Source organism: Triticum urartu, chromosome 1A, assembly GCF_056163025.1.
Source record: "Triticum urartu cultivar PI428250 chromosome 1A, HENAU_Tu73, whole genome shotgun sequence".
Taxonomy (NCBI): Eukaryota; Viridiplantae; Streptophyta; class Magnoliopsida; order Poales; family Poaceae; genus Triticum; species Triticum urartu.
The window spans coordinates 449,208,053-449,223,991 of NC_141873.1; the positions used below are offsets into that span (position 1 = coordinate 449,208,053).

At 44.8% G+C, this 15,939-nt stretch overlaps 1 protein-coding gene across 1 annotated transcript; it reads left to right on the forward strand.

The window, feature by feature from the left end:
• The first annotated feature begins 813 nt into the window (after positions 1 to 813).
• Positions 814 to 2,692, forward strand: LOC125535229 (UPF0481 protein At3g47200). The gene is made up of 2 exons (XM_048698287.2): positions 814 to 1,643; positions 1,744 to 2,692. The coding sequence occupies exons 1-2, from the start codon at positions 1,017 to 1,019 to the stop codon at positions 2,491 to 2,493; spliced, it is 1,377 nt and encodes a 458-aa protein (XP_048554244.1). The 5' UTR covers positions 814 to 1,016; the 3' UTR covers positions 2,494 to 2,692.
• Positions 2,693 to 15,939: the final 13,247 nt, after the last annotated feature.

Sequence of the window (15,939 nt, forward strand, 5' to 3'; positions counted from 1 at the left end):
GCAATGGTCTTTCCCAATCTCTTATACGCTCTCTCTCCTGGCATAAAGTTAACACACGGTGACAATAGCATTTGTATTCCTCTATTCAATCTTCTGTATACCTATAAAAGTTGATACAAATCTCGATGTGGTAATGAGTCACGGATGCTTTACCGGTACATACCCGAACCCCTAGAAAAAATAAATTCAGGAGTTTTGTTCCTTCCTTGGAGGCTTCGACATTTCGACCCCTTCCATCCATTGTTATTAGGTGCATGCGACGCTCTAGGAAGTGTGAAAAAAAAGTGCGTGCGATGCCTTCCCTACCCTCTACTCCATCTCAGACCAAACGATCTCTTGCATGCGCCATTCCCAACAATGGCAACCTTTCACATATTCCTCGCTTCCTCATGGCTCCGGCCAGCTGCTCCCCACCCCATAGTTTAGGCACGTCGTACGTTCCTTGGCCCATATATAGCATCTTGATCTCTCTTTACCTAAAGCTAGAACGACGTGGGGTAGCTAGCTAGCTAGGTTAATGCACTACTCCTGATCATCCTGCAGCTAGCTGTAAAGAGAATTACAGAAGAGATCACAATTTGAACGACCCATTGACCATGATGCCTTCCCTGTACTTCCTTCCTCCTAACATTCAACTTTCGGTGGATCGGCCAGCTTTACTTTGAGAAGCTAGCAGGCATCGAACCGCATCTCAATGCATGTTACATGGAGACATGGAGTGAAACAAGGAGACAAGGATTAGCTGTGCGTGCATGCACATGACATGCATGACCTCTTTTTGTACGCTCCACACACCTGTGCACCTGTCCAGCACGCGAAATGTGGCATGCAATGCAAGTAACCGTATATGCATGCATAGTCGCATAGGCAACGTCATTTTCCTTAGCACCATCCCTTTCTCTACATATAGCAAGCTGATAGCTGATACCTTCCCTTCATCGGCATGCATATGTATGCGTAGATCACCTTACTAGTGGAGCACTACCGTCTAGGATCTAGCTATAGCCTATAGCTCGATGACATCGATCGAAGTGGCGGTGGCCGGCGGCAATGGCAAGAGGAGGTGGGTGTCGGACGTGGAGAAGACGCTGAATGAGGCGGACAAGACGGTGGAGGTGGCGCAGTGGGAGCGGCACTGCATCTACCGCGTGCCGGCGTGCATCAAGGACATCAAGAGCAAGGCGTACCAGCCGCAGGTGGTGTCGCTGGGCCCGTTCCACCACGGCGACCCCAACCTGCTGCCCATGGAGGAGCACAAGCGCCGGGCGCTGCGCCACCTGCTCCGGCGCGCGGGCCGGCCACTGGACGACTTCGTCGCCGCCGTCGAGGAGATCGCGGAGCAGCTGGAGAGCGCGTACATGGACCTCGGCGGCGAGTGGCGCGCCGGCATCGACGGCAAGGGCAGGGAGCGGTTCCTGGAGATGATGATCGTCGACGGCTGCTTCCTGCTCGAGGTGATGAGGAGAACGGCCGCCGGGAACTTGAAGCAGGTCGACGACTACGCCGGCAACGACCCCATCTTCAGCCGCCACGGGATACTCTACATGGTGCCCTACATCAAGCGCGACATGCTCATGCTCGAGAACCAGCTGCCGCTGCTCGTGCTCCAGAGGCTCGACGCCGTCGAGACTGGAAAGTCTCCGGTAACTACGAGCTACCACATCAAATTTTACCATTTTCGTCAATCAAGAAAATAAACTACTCCTATTTGAATATACTAACGCATGCATGGTTGACGGCCAGAACGACGACTTCATCAACAGAATGGTGCTAAGGTTTCTGGCGCCATTCTCACGGCCATTGCAGCCAGGCGGTCGCCTAGGGCTGCACCCACTCGACGTCTTCCGCCGGAGCATGCTCTTCGGCGAATACCAGAAGATCCGGAGCTCCGAGGACAACACGCAGGACAACGACATCATCCGGTCGGCGGTGGAGCTGTACGAAGCCGGGATCCAGTTCAAGACGAGCAAGTCAAGCAGCCTGCACAACATCCGGTTCAAGCACGGCGTGCTGAGCATGCCGACGGTGCCCGTGGACGACTCCACCGAGTACATGTTCCTCAACATGATGGCGTTCGAGCGGCTGCACGTCGGCGCCGGCAACGACGTGACGGCCTACGTCTTCTTCATGGACAACATCATCGACTCGGCCAAGGACGTGGCGCTGCTGAGCTCCAAGGGGATCATCCAGAACGCCGTGGGCAGCGACAAGGCCGTGGCCAAGCTCTTCAACAGCATCTCCAGGGACGTGGTGCTGGAGCCGGACAGCGCGCTGGACGCCGTGCAGAGGCAGGTGAACGGCTACTTCAGGCAGCCGTGGAACATGTGGCGCGCCAACCTCATCCACACCTACTTCAGGAGCCCGTGGGCGTTCCTCTCCCTCGCCGCCGCCGTCTTCCTCCTCGTCATGACCATCATGCAGACCGTCTACACAGTGCTGCCGTTCTATAATCGGGACAGCAACAGCCCGCCGTCGGCTCCATCTCCGATGTGATCCGGCCGCAACAACTTATGCCTGCGTCTGCGTGCGTGAATTGGTTTTGCTTTCCGAGTCCTTGTTGCTGGGTCGTTGCGAAGCTTTTGGGTTGTGTACACTGTGCAAAAGCGAAGAGTGGCGTGTTTGTGCTGCGTTCGTTTTGATTGAATTTCTTTTCAATTTGGAGCTCCGACAACGAGCATTTGCTTGTGCAGAACTGGAGATTTATGACAATGAGCATTTGCTTGTGCAGAACTGGAGTACAAAACAAGTCATCCACGGACTGCCGCCAACCGCGCCGTTTGTGGTAATTGTACACAAGTGACGGTCACGCTCTGCCCGTCAATCCTAACTTCACCACATGGTTACAAACTTAGGGCATCTCCAATACCCGGTATTCGTCCGTGGACATCCAACCAGTCTGTGGACAATGATGCGAGAGCCAGCCATCCAACCATGTCCACTAAAACTTACGTCTCTTTCTTTTAGGGGGTGTCTATTTGACGTTTGACTGAAAATTAATTGGACATCAGTCAAGTTTTCCAACCAATAATAGAACGACAATTGTATGTATTTGTGTGTCCCTTTTTTGTGCATCTCCGCTGTATATATGTCATCAGGAGAAAGGCCAATCCTAATCGGGTTGGAACTAGACCCGGTTTCAAACATATGTGAGCTACAACTATCGCAATACCACATCCAAGAAAAAGCCTACTGATCCATCAACGTCCCCTCTGTAAGGTCTGGCATCAAGGTACAGCCTACTTACAATTTTTTGGGAGAAAAATACAGTGATAATTAGACTGTCATTAGAGTCTGCTGGTAACTTGCAGTCTACTCACAGTGATATCTTAAGAGTTAAAGACTAGAATACACAAAACTTATAGTCAAATTAGCTCTGGAACCTCTACAATTACAGTGTAGATTCTAAAAAAAACAATTACAGTGTATTTACGCATAACTTACACTCATATTATGTGGTTATTACAGTGACATTATGACCGGAACTTGTCGAGTCTCAAAGACACCCGTTTGCAGCGCCGAGTCATGAATTGGTATGTACGCAGGTCGGACTGGACCCATTTGCATTCTATGACAAGCAGGTGAAAAACTTTAAAATTATAGTAAGAAAACCTTGCAAGTATAGTACCTTGTGCCATCTACGGATTATAGAGACACAACTGAACCAACATACACACTGCCTATCATACAGATGACCACACACTGAACCAACATACACACTGCCCTATCCATAGTGTGAAAAAAGCAGTTCAACATCTCTCTAATGCAAAAAAAGCCTTCTTCTCCATCATTGTTAATTCACAGTCTGAAAGAAAGGATCAAACAAGAATTAGACCAATCATTAAGATATATAGCACAAAGGGAAGCAATTGACACTGAGCCAAAAAGCTGAAAATACAAAGTACAAGAGAGAGTGAATGATGTAGACGAGCACAGTAAATTTGAAGTATAAAAAATAGAAGTGCTTACATCATCAAAGAAATCAGTAACAAGAAGTCTAGAACTTATCCACCCTGTTCAACTCACAGAAAAACTTATCATTAGCATACTTCTATCCTTAAGTTCGGAATGTCAGCGCTTGAAAAATTGTTAACAACTTGAGTCCTTGCAGTCCATACTTCCATAAACTTGAATGTAAAGACACCACAATTGTGTGCCTGGTTTCACATGAATAAAGGAAGAAAACAAAAGAAAATAAGACACCAACATGGGAGTAATAAAAGCATCCCAGAATCCTATGAAGTGTGTAATCTGTTTGAATAAAAGAAAATACAAGAGATAAATCTTAAAAGATAACAACACTGTGTTGGGGAACGTAGCATAAATTCAAAATTTTCTTACGTATCAGCAAGATCTATCTATGGAGAAACCAGCAACGAGGGGAAGGAGAGTGCATCTACATACCCTTGTAGATCGCTAAGCGGAAGCGTTCAAGTGAACGGGGTTGATGGAGTCGTACTCGTCGTGATTCAAATCACCGATGATCCTAGTGCCGAACGGACAGCACCTCCGCGTTCAACACACGTACAGCACGGAGACGTCTCCCACGCCTTGATCCAGCAAGGAGGAGGGAGAGGTTGATGGAGATCCAGCAGCACGACGGCGTGGTGGAAGTAGCGGGATTCCAACAGGGCTTCGCTAAGCGCTGCGGGAGGAGGGAGATGTGTCACGGGAGGGAGAGGGAGGCGCCAGGCCTTAGGTTGGTTTGCTCCTCCTTTTCCCCACTATATATAGGGCCAAGTGAGAGGGGGAGGCACAGCCCTTGCCCCTTCCTCCAAGGAAGGGTGCGGCCAAGGGTGGGGAGGAGTCCATCCTCCCCAAGGCACCTCGCAGGTGCCTTCCCCCTTTAGGACTCTCCCCTTTTTTTCTCTCTTGGCGCATGGGCCTCTTGGGGCTGGTGCCCTTGGCCCATATAGGCCAAGGCACACCCCCTACAGCCCATGTGGCCCCCCCGGGGCAGGTGGCCCCACCCGGTGGACCCCCGGGACCCTTCCGGTGGTCCCGGTATAATACCGATGACCCCGAAACTTGTCCCGATGGCCGAAATGGCACTTCCTATATATAATTCTTTACCTTCGGACCATTCCGGAACTCCTCGTGACGTCCGGGATCTCATCCGGGACTCCGAACAACTTTCGGGTTACCGCATACTAATATCTCTATAACCCTAGCGTCACCGAACCTTAAGTGTGTAGACCCTACGGGTTCGGGAGACATGCAGACATGACCGAGACGTTCTCCGGTCAATAACCAACAGCGGGATCTGGATACCCATGTTGGCTCCCACATGTTCCACGATGATCTCATCGGATGAACCACGATGTCAAGGACTTAATCAATCCCGTATACAATTCCCTTTGTCTAGCGGTATGTTACTTGCCCGAGATTCGATCGTCGGTATCCAATACCTAGTTCAATCTCGTTACCGGCAAGTCTCTTTACTCGTTCCGTAACACATCATCCCGTGATCAACTCCTTGGTCACATTGCGCATATGATGATGTCCTACCGAGTGGGCCCAGAGATACCTCTCCGCTTACACGGAGTGACAAATCCCAGTCTCGATTCGTGCCAACCCAACAGACACTTTCGGAGATACCTGTAATGCACCTTTATAGCCACCCAGTTACGTTGTGACGTTTGATACACCCAAAGCACTCCTATGGTATCCGGGAGTTGCACAATCTCATGGTCTAAGGAAATGATACTTGACATTAGAAAAGCTATAGCATATGAACTACACGATCTAGTGCTATGCTTAGGATTGGGTCTTGTCCATCACATCATTCTCCTAATGATGTGATCCCGTTATCAATGACATCCAATGTCCATGGTTAGGAAACCGTAACCATCTATTGATCAACGAGCTAGTCAACTAGAGGCTTACTAGGGACATGGTGTTGTCTATGTATCCACACATGTATCTGAGTTTCCTATCAATACAATTATAGCATGGATAATAAACGATTATCATGAACAAGGAAATATAATAATAATCAATTTATTATTGCCTCTAGGGCATATTTCCAACAGTCTCCCACTTGCACTAGAGTCAATAATCTAGTTCACATCGCCATGTGATTAACACTCACAGGTCACATCGCCATGTGACTAACACCCAAGAGTTTACTAGAGTCAGTAGTCTAGTTCACATCACTATGTGATTAACACTCAATGAGTTTTAGGTTTGATCATGTTGCTTGTGAGAGAGGTTTTAGTCAACGGGTCCGAACCTTTCAGATCCGTGTGTGCTTTACAAATCTCTATGTCATCTCCTAGATGTAGCTACCACGCTCTATTTGGAGCTAATCCAAATAACTGTTCTACCTAGAGCTATTCTAAATTGTTGCTCCATTATATGTATCCGGTATCTCTACTCAGAGCTATCCGGATAGGTGTTAAGCTTGCATCGACGTAACCCTTTACGACGAACTCTTTTACCACCTCCGTAACCGAGAAAATTCCTTAGTCCACTAGTTACTAAGGATAACTTTGACCGCTATCCCGTGATCCATTCTTGGATCACTCTTGTACCCCTTGACTGACTCATGGCAAGGCACACTTCAGGTGCGGTACACAGCATAGCATACTGTAGAGAGCCTATGTCTTAAGTATAGGGGACGACCTTCGTCCTTTCTCTCTATTCTGCCGTGGTCGAGCTTTAAGTCTTAACTTCATACCTTGCAACTCAGGCAAGAACTCCTTCTTTGACTGGTCCATCTTGAACACCTTCAAGATCATGTCAAGGTATGTGCTCATTTGAAAGTACCATTAAGCGTTTTGATCTATCCTTATAGATCTTGATGCTCAATGCTCAAGTAGCTTAATCCAGGTTTTCCATTGAAACACTTTCCAAATAACCCTATATGCTTTCCAGAAATTCTACGTCATTTCTGATCAACAATATGTTAAAACATATACTCATCAGAAATTCTATAGTGCTCCCACTCACTTCTTTGGAAACACAAGTTTCTCATAAACTTTGTATAAACCCAAAATCTTTGATCATCTCATCAAAGCATACATTCCAACTCCGAGATGCTTACTCCAGTCCTCAGAAGGATTGCTGGAGCTTTGCATACTTATTAGCATCTTTCAGGTTTGACAAAACCTTCCGGTTGTATCACATACAACCTTTCCTCAAGAAAATCGTCGAGGAAACAATGTTTTGACATCCTATCTGCAAGATTTCATAAATAATGCAGTAATCGCTAATATAATTCCAACAGACTCTTAGCATCGCTACGAGTGAGAAAGTCTCACCGCAGTCAACTCCTTGAACTTGTCGGAAAAACATCTTAACGACAAGTCGAGCTTTCTTAATGGTGATACTTACCATCATTGTCCGTCTTCCTTTTAAAAATCCATATGTACCTAATAGCCTTACGACCATCAAGTAGTTCTTCCAAAGTCTACACTTTGTTTTCATATATGGATCCTCTCTCGGATTTTATGGCCTCGAGCCATTTATCGGAATCCGGGCCCACCATCGCTTCTCCATAGCTTGTAGGCTCATTATTGTCTAGCAACATGACTTTCAAGACAGGATTACGTATCACTCTGAAGTAGTATGCATCCTTGTCATCCTACGAGGTTTGGGAGTGACTTGATCTGAAGTTTTATGATCACTATCATAAGCTTCCACTTCAATTGGTGTAGGTGCCACAGGAACAACTCCCTGTGCCCTGCCACACACTAGTTGAAGAGACGGTTCAATAACCTCATCAAGTCTCCACCATCCTCCCACTCAATTCTTTCGAGAGAAACTTTTCCTCGAGAAAGGACCCGATTCTAGAAACAATCCCTTATTGCTTTCGGATCTGAGACAGGAGGTATACCCAACTGTTTTGGGTGTCCTATGAAGATGCATTTATCCGCTTTGGGTTCGAGCTTATCAGCCTGAAAACTTTTTCACATAAGCGTCGCAGCCCCAAACTTTTAAGAAATGACAGCTTAGGTTTCTCTAAACCATAGTTCATACGGTTTCATCTCATCGGAATTACGTGGTGCCCTATTTAAAGTGAATGTGGTTGTCTCTAATGCTTAACCCATAAACTATTGTGGTAATTCGATAAGAGACATCATGGTATGCATCATATCCAATAGGGTGCAGTTATGATGTTCGAACACACCATCACATTATGGTGTTCCAGGCTGTATTAGTTGTGAAACGATTTCCACAATGTCTTAATTTTGTGCCAAACTCGTAATTCAGATATTCATCTCTACGATCATATCATAGATCTTTTATCCTCTTGTCACGACGATCTTTCAACTTCACACTGAAATTACTTGAACCTTTCAATAATTCAGACTCGTGATTCATCAAGTAAATGTACTCAACATCTACTCAAATCATCTGTGAAGAAAGAACATAACGATATCCACTACATGCCTCAGCACTCATTGGACTGCACACATCAAAATGTATTACTTCCAACAATTTGCTTTCTTGTTCCATTTTACTAAAACGAGGCTTTCAGTCATCTTGCCCATGTGGTATGATTTGCATGTCTCAAGTGATTCAAAATCAAGCGAGTACAAAACGGTCCATTTGCATGGAGTTTCTTCATGCATATATACCAATAGACATGGTTCGCATGTCCCAAACTTTTCAAAAACGAGTGAGTCCAAAGATCCATCAACATGGAGCTTCCTCATGCGTTTTATACCGATATGACTTACGTGGCAGTGCCACAAGTAGGTGGTACTATCATTACTATCTTTTGGCATGAACATGTGTATCACTACGATCGAGATTCAATAAACCATTCATTTTAGGTGTAAGACCATTGAAGGTATTATTCAAATAAACAGAGTAACCATTATTCTCCTTAAATGAATAATCGTATTGCGATAGACATAATCCAATCATGTCTATGCTCAACGCAAAACACCAATCTCGATGGTAGAGGGAGCGTGCGATGCTTGATCATATCAACATTGGAAACACTTCCAACACATATCGTCAGCTCACCTTTAGCTAGTCTCCGTTTATTCCATAGCTTTTATTTCGAGTTACTAACACTTAGCAACCGAACCGGTATCTAATACCCTGGTGCTACTAGGAGTACTAGTAAAGTACACATTAACATAATGTATATCCAATATACTTCTATCGACCTTGCCAGCCTTCTAATCTACCAAGTATCTAGGGTAATTCTGCTCCAGTGGCTGTTCCCCTTATTACAGAAGCACATAGTCTCGGGTTTGGGTTCAACTTTGGGTTTCTTCACTAGAGCGGCAGCTGAATTGTCGTTTCATGAAGTATCCCTTTGTTCCCTTGCCCTTCTTGAAACTAGTGGTTTCACCAACCATCAACAATTGATGCTCCTTCTTGATTTCTACTTTCGCGGTGTCAAACATCGCGAATATCTCAAGGATCGTCATATATGTCCCTGATATATCATAGTTCATCACGAAGCTCTAGCAGCTTGGTGGTAATGACTTTGGAGAACCATCACTATTTCATCTGGAAGATCAACTCCCACTTGATTCAAATGATTTTTGTACTCAGACAATCTGAGCACAAGCTCAATAATTGAGCTTTTCTCCCTTAGTTTGCAGGCTAAGAAAATCGTCGGAGGTCTTATACCTCTTGACATGGGCACGAGCCTGAAATCCCAATTTCAGCTCTCGAAACATCTCATATGTTCCGCGACGTTTCAAAAAAACATCTTTGGCGCCTCAATTCTAAACCATTTAGCATTACGCACTGAACTATCATGTAGTTATCAAAATGTGTATGTCAGATGTTCGCAACATCCACAGACGACGTTCGAGGTTCAGCACACTGAGCGGTGCATTAAGGACATAAGCCTTCTATGAAGCAATGAGGACAATCCTCAGTTTACGGACCTAGTCCGCATAATTGCTACTATCAACTTTCAACTAAATTTTCTCTAGGAACATATCTAAACAGTAGAACTAAAGCGCGAACTACGACATAATTTGCAAAAACCTTTTGACTATGTTCAGGATAATTAAGTTCATCTTATGAACTCCCACTTAGATAGACATCCCTCTAGTCATCTAAGTGATTACATGATCCGAGTGAACTAGGCCGTGTCCGATCATCACGTGAGACGGACTAGTCAACGTCGGTGAACATCTTCATGTTGATCGTATCTACCATACGACTCATGCTCGACCTTTCAGTCTTCTGTGTTCCGAGGCCATGTCTATGCACATGCTAGGCTCGTCAAGTTAACCCTAAGTGTTTTTGCTGTGTAAAACTGTCTTACACCCGTTGTATGTGAACGTAAGGATCTATCACACCCGATCATCACGGCGTGCTTCGAAACGACGAACTGTAGCAACGGTGCACAGTTAGGGAGAACACTTCTTGAAATTTTAATGAGGGATCATCTTATTTACTACCGTCGTTCTAAGCAAACAAGATGTATAAACATGATAAACATCATATGCAATCAAATAATAGTGACATGATATGGCCAATATCATATAGCTCCTTTGATCTCCATCTTGGGGCTCCATGATTATCTTGTCACCGGTATGACACCATGATCTCCATCATCATGATCTCCATCATCGTGTCTTCTTGAAGTTGTCTCGTCATCGACATGCAAGTCGTGATTCCCTTGACAAGAACATGATCAATCTCATACATCACATATATCATTCATCACATCCTTTTGGCCATATCACATCACATAGCATACCCTGCAAAAACAAGTTAGACGTCCTCTAATTGTTGTTTGCATGTTTTACGTGGCTGCTATGGGTTTCTAGCAAGAACGTTTCTTACCTACGCAAAACCACAACGTGATATGCCAATTGCTATTTACCCTTCATAAGTACCCTTTTCATCGAATCCGATCCGACTAAAGTAGGAGAGACAGACACCCGCTAGCCACCTTATGCAACTAGTGCATGTCAGTCGATGGAACCTGTCTCACGTAAGAATACGTGTAAGGTCGGTCCGGGCCGCTTCATCCCACAATACCGCCGAATCAAGATAAGACTAGTAACGGCAAGCATATTGAACAAAATCAACGCCCACAACTACTTTGTGTTCTACTCGTGCATAGAATCTACGCAATAGACCTAGCTCATGATGCCACTGTTGGGGAACGTAGCATAAATTCAAAATTTTCTTACGTATCACCAAGATCTATCTATGGAGAAACCAGCAACGAGGGGAAGGAGAGTGCATCTACATACCCTTGTAGATCGCTAAGCGGAAGCGTTCAAGTGAACGGGGTTGATGGAGTCGTACTCGTCGTGATTCAAATCACCGATGATCCTAGTGCCGAACGGACAGCACCTCCGCGTTCAACACACGTACAGCACGGAGACGTCTCCCACGCCTTGATCCAGCAAGGAGGAGGGAGAGGTTGATGGAGATCCAGCAGCACGACGGCGTGGTGGAAGTAGCGGGATTCCAACAGGGCTTCGCTAAGCGCTGCAGGAGGAGGGAGATGTGTCACGGGAGGGAGAGGGAGGCGCCAGGCCTTAGGTTGGTTTGCTCCTCCTTTTCCCCACTGTATATAGGGCCAAGTGAGAGGGGGAGGCGCAGCCCTTGCCCCTTCCTCCAAGGAAGGGTGCGGCCAAGGGTGGGGAGGAGTCCATCCTCCCCAAGGCACCTCGCAGGTGCCTTCCCCCTTTAGGACTCTCCCCTTTTTTTCTCTCTTGGCGCATGGGCCTCTTGGAGCTGGTGCCCTTGGCCCATATAGGCCAAGGCACACCCCCTACAGCCCATGTGCCCCCCCCGGGGCAGGTGGCCCCACCCGGTGGACCCCCGGGACCCTTCCGGTGGTCCCGGTATAATACCGATGACCCCGAAACTTGTCCCGATGGCCGAAATGGCACTTCCTATATATAATTCTTTACCTTCGGACCATTCCGGAACTCCTCGTGACGTCCGGGATCTCATCCGGGACTCCGAACAACTTTCGGGTTACCGCATACTAATATCTCTATAACCCTAGCGTCACCGAACCTTAAGTGTGTAGACCCTACGGGTTCGGGAGACATGCAGACATGACCGAGACGTTCTCCGGTCAATAACCAACAGCGGGATCTGGATACCCATGTTGGCTCCCACATGTTCCACGATGATCTCATCGGATGAACCACGATGTCAAGGACTTAATCAATCCCGTATACAATTCCCTTTGTCTAGCGGTATGTTACTTGCCCGAGATTCGATCGTCGGTATCCAATACCTAGTTCAATCTCGTTACCGGCAAGTCTCTTTACTCGTTCCGTAACACATCATCCCGTGATCAACTCCTTGGTCACATTGCGCATATGATGATGTCCTACCGAGTGGGCCCAGAGATACCTCTCCGCTTACACGGAGTGACAAATCCCAGTCTCGATTCGTGCCAACCCAACAGACACTTTCGGAGATACCTGTAATGCACCTTTATAGCCACCCAGTTACGTTGTGACGTTTGATACACCCAAAGCACTCCTACGGTATCCGGGAGTTGCACAATCTCATGGTCTAAGGAAATGATACTTGACATTAGAAAAGCTATAGCATATGAACTACACGATCTAGTGCTATGCTTAGGATTGGGTCTTGTCCATCACATCATTCTCCTAATGATGTGATCCCGTTATCAACGACATCCAATGTCCATGGTTAGGAAACCGTAACCATCTATTGATCAACGAGCTAGTCAACTAGAGGCTTACTAGGGACATGGTGTTGTCTATGTATCCACACATGTATCTGAGTTTCCTATCAATACAATTATAGCATGGATAATAAACGATTATCATGAACAAGGAAATATAATAATAATCAATTTATTATTGCCTCTAGGGCATATTTCCAACACACTGTGCCTTCAAAAGGGAAACAAATTTAGAAGCAAATTGATAAAAATGTACTAGGAGATCACTAAAGTGCAAGTGAAATTCAGAATGCTCATTAAAAGATGGATCAAGGAAAGCAAAGGCTCATCCCTTCAAACAAACAAAGAAACAAAACCAATGTTTTCGAACGGTTACAGGGAAGTACAGCTGCAACTAGGAAGAGTAATATGAAGAAAAATGTATATAGAGTAAATGAGAAATAAAAAAAGAAATGGAAAAGACAAACACCAAAAAAGAAGGTCGAAATTAAATTACTTACATAGAGGAAATGAGAAATAAAAAGAAAGGGCAAAGACAAACACCAACAACGAACCATGGAGTCAGAAATCCTTCAATTTCAATTGGGGAAAAGACGAACACCGAAGCCGCAACAACTAATTGGGGGAGAGCCATGGAAGATCATACAAGAGAAGATCCACAGACTGGAAGTCCTTCAATTCCAATGTCTTGCTCATGCCTAGTGCGTTTCTTTGAGATCTAGAATGAATGAAAAGCAGAGATCACAAAGTCCTTCCATTTGACAGAGTGTATTGCACAAAGCACTCTGGTTAAAAATCAAAGAAACTGGTCAGTTTTGTTTCAAAAGCACCAGGGCAAAAGAAGCTAAAATTTACAATAGCAAAACAATACTGAAATTACTATTATCAAGTTGCTGAAATTACTAGACAAGCAGAAATTCCTGTTCCTGTGCACAGTAAAGTTTCTGACACAAAGGTAGATTCAGTATATATTGACAACGTGAATAGAGGCAACACTACCCAACAAAGGCACTATGAATTACAGCCTAATTACCACTGTAATTTTACTGAAATTGCACTGTAATTGGGCTGACCGTAAATATTCTAGTAAAAATTGCACTGTGATTACCCATGGAAATTACACTATAACAACATTGTAAATTATAGAGAAATTGCACTGTAATTATAGTAAAATAGCAATGTGATTTACAGTGTAATTACCCTGAAAGTTACACCTAATTACACTGTGATTACAAGTACACTGTAAGAACACTACAATTACAATATGCTTACTCTATAAGTTCAGAGGAAATTACACTATAATTAAAATGAAATTACAATCTTGAAGCAGCTGTCAACTTAGATGCAACACTACCCAAAACATAGAAAAAAAGGTTATATAATGGATGCAAATACTACCAAACAGAGACAACCCACAAAGAAAAAGGTTCTAAAACGCTTGCAGATACAACGTAGGCAACCCACAAAGAAAAAGGTTATAAACTTCATTGTGATCTAGTGTAATTAACCTGAAAATGCACTGACAAAAGCATTGTAATAATCTGAAATTACATTGTAATTGCAGTGACTATAAACTAAAAATCATAGAAGTTACAGCAAAAATTACACTGTGGTTACCTCTAGAAATTACAGTGTCACTACTATGTAATTTCAGAGGAAATTACGCTGTAATTAAAATGAAATTATAGTTATGAAATTGCCGTAACTTCGATGCAACTACTACCTAAGAATGCACACCCCAGCACCTAACAACAAAAAAGGTCAGCGAAATCAAACGCACAGGCTAGCAAAAAGAAAGTCAACAGGGGAATCAGATCCATCGTTACATCCATGCACCTATCACTGTAACATTGTAATAGCAGGAAAAAATCGTCAGGAAAATCCACCACTAAGACTACACATACACCCACATCTACATCAAACACAAGGGAATTCGAATAAAACCACAAGATATAGAAGAAATTCAACAGGGAAAGGGAGAAGATGCGGATAACGAACTGAAATCACACGACACTGGAGCGGAAATCAATCTGAAAGAAGAGGAGAAGGAGGAGATCGGAATCACCATGGATGATGAGGAAATCGTCAAGAACCGCCTCCCTCTCACATCTTTAACTCTCGCGAAGAAATGAGAAAGGGCAAGAATAAAAAAAAAGACAGAGAGCCAGGGGATAGGCGGTAACGGGTTGGCTGGGAAACGAAAGCGCGCCCGGTAACAGACACATAGAAAAACGTCCGAAAAAGCCAGCACCCAGCACGGATCTAGGCACGAGATCAAACAGCCAAAAATTTGAATGCAAACCAATTGTAAATCACTCGACTGTAAATTAGCAAAACCGTTCTTTTAAGTCCGCGAGCTCAGAATAATAACATATCATAACATAGATGATTGAAAATATTCAAATGCTACAGTAGTTCTAATTTAAATATACGCAGCTAGGTTTTCAAATTAAAGTCGTTCAAACTTGAATTCAACTTCAGATGCTCGGTCAAATCTTCCTTGAGCTGCTCCTGCGTTGTTCGGTGCCGAATTTGTTGATGCATACTCATCAAACGTGGCCAGATTCTGATGAGAAAATTGAAAAGGATCACCCATGTTCTCAAATTCTAGACCTGCGGCGTCATCTTCACCCTCATTTTTCACGATCATTTCATCACCTCTCACAAGATTTCTGGATCCTATATATTGTTTAAAAGGTCCACGAACAACTGCAAAACGGGCCTAGAGCACTCCAAATGTCCCCTCCACATCCTTTATAGCTCCCCTAAAAAACATCCTTTATAGCTACTTCTTACATGTGTGCTGAATTTATGATATACATTACACTGCTACAAAACAAGCCAGCCACGGTCGCCATGTCGCCGAGAATGCTGGTGCGGTCAGCTCTTCAGTCACGTCTGTATGATCGGCATCAATGTGGATAGGTGATCATCTAGTCGTGTCCGCACTCAGCAACATTAATGCAGGGGAGGGTTCGGGAACACATAGACCAAGGGTTTTGGGTGGGTCAGCCGTGTTGAAGTTGAAGTTGCCCTTAGTTTCTTAAAGAGATAAATGCACTGGTGGTCACTAAAATGAGTTGGAAGCACACTAGAGTCACTGAACTTTAGAATACCCTCGTTACAGTCATTGTTTATATATAAACGGCGATTCGTCATTGGCCCACTATAGAGCTCCGTATTCTATTTGTATGGCACTTCGTTGACTGGCCCAATAGACTGCGTGGCATCTAGCGAAGCATGGTCATTGCCGCGTCCTCTCTCTGGCTTGTGGGTCCCATGCGAAATAAACAAATATCCTCTCTAGGCCAACCAAGCTAACCACTTCGAGACAA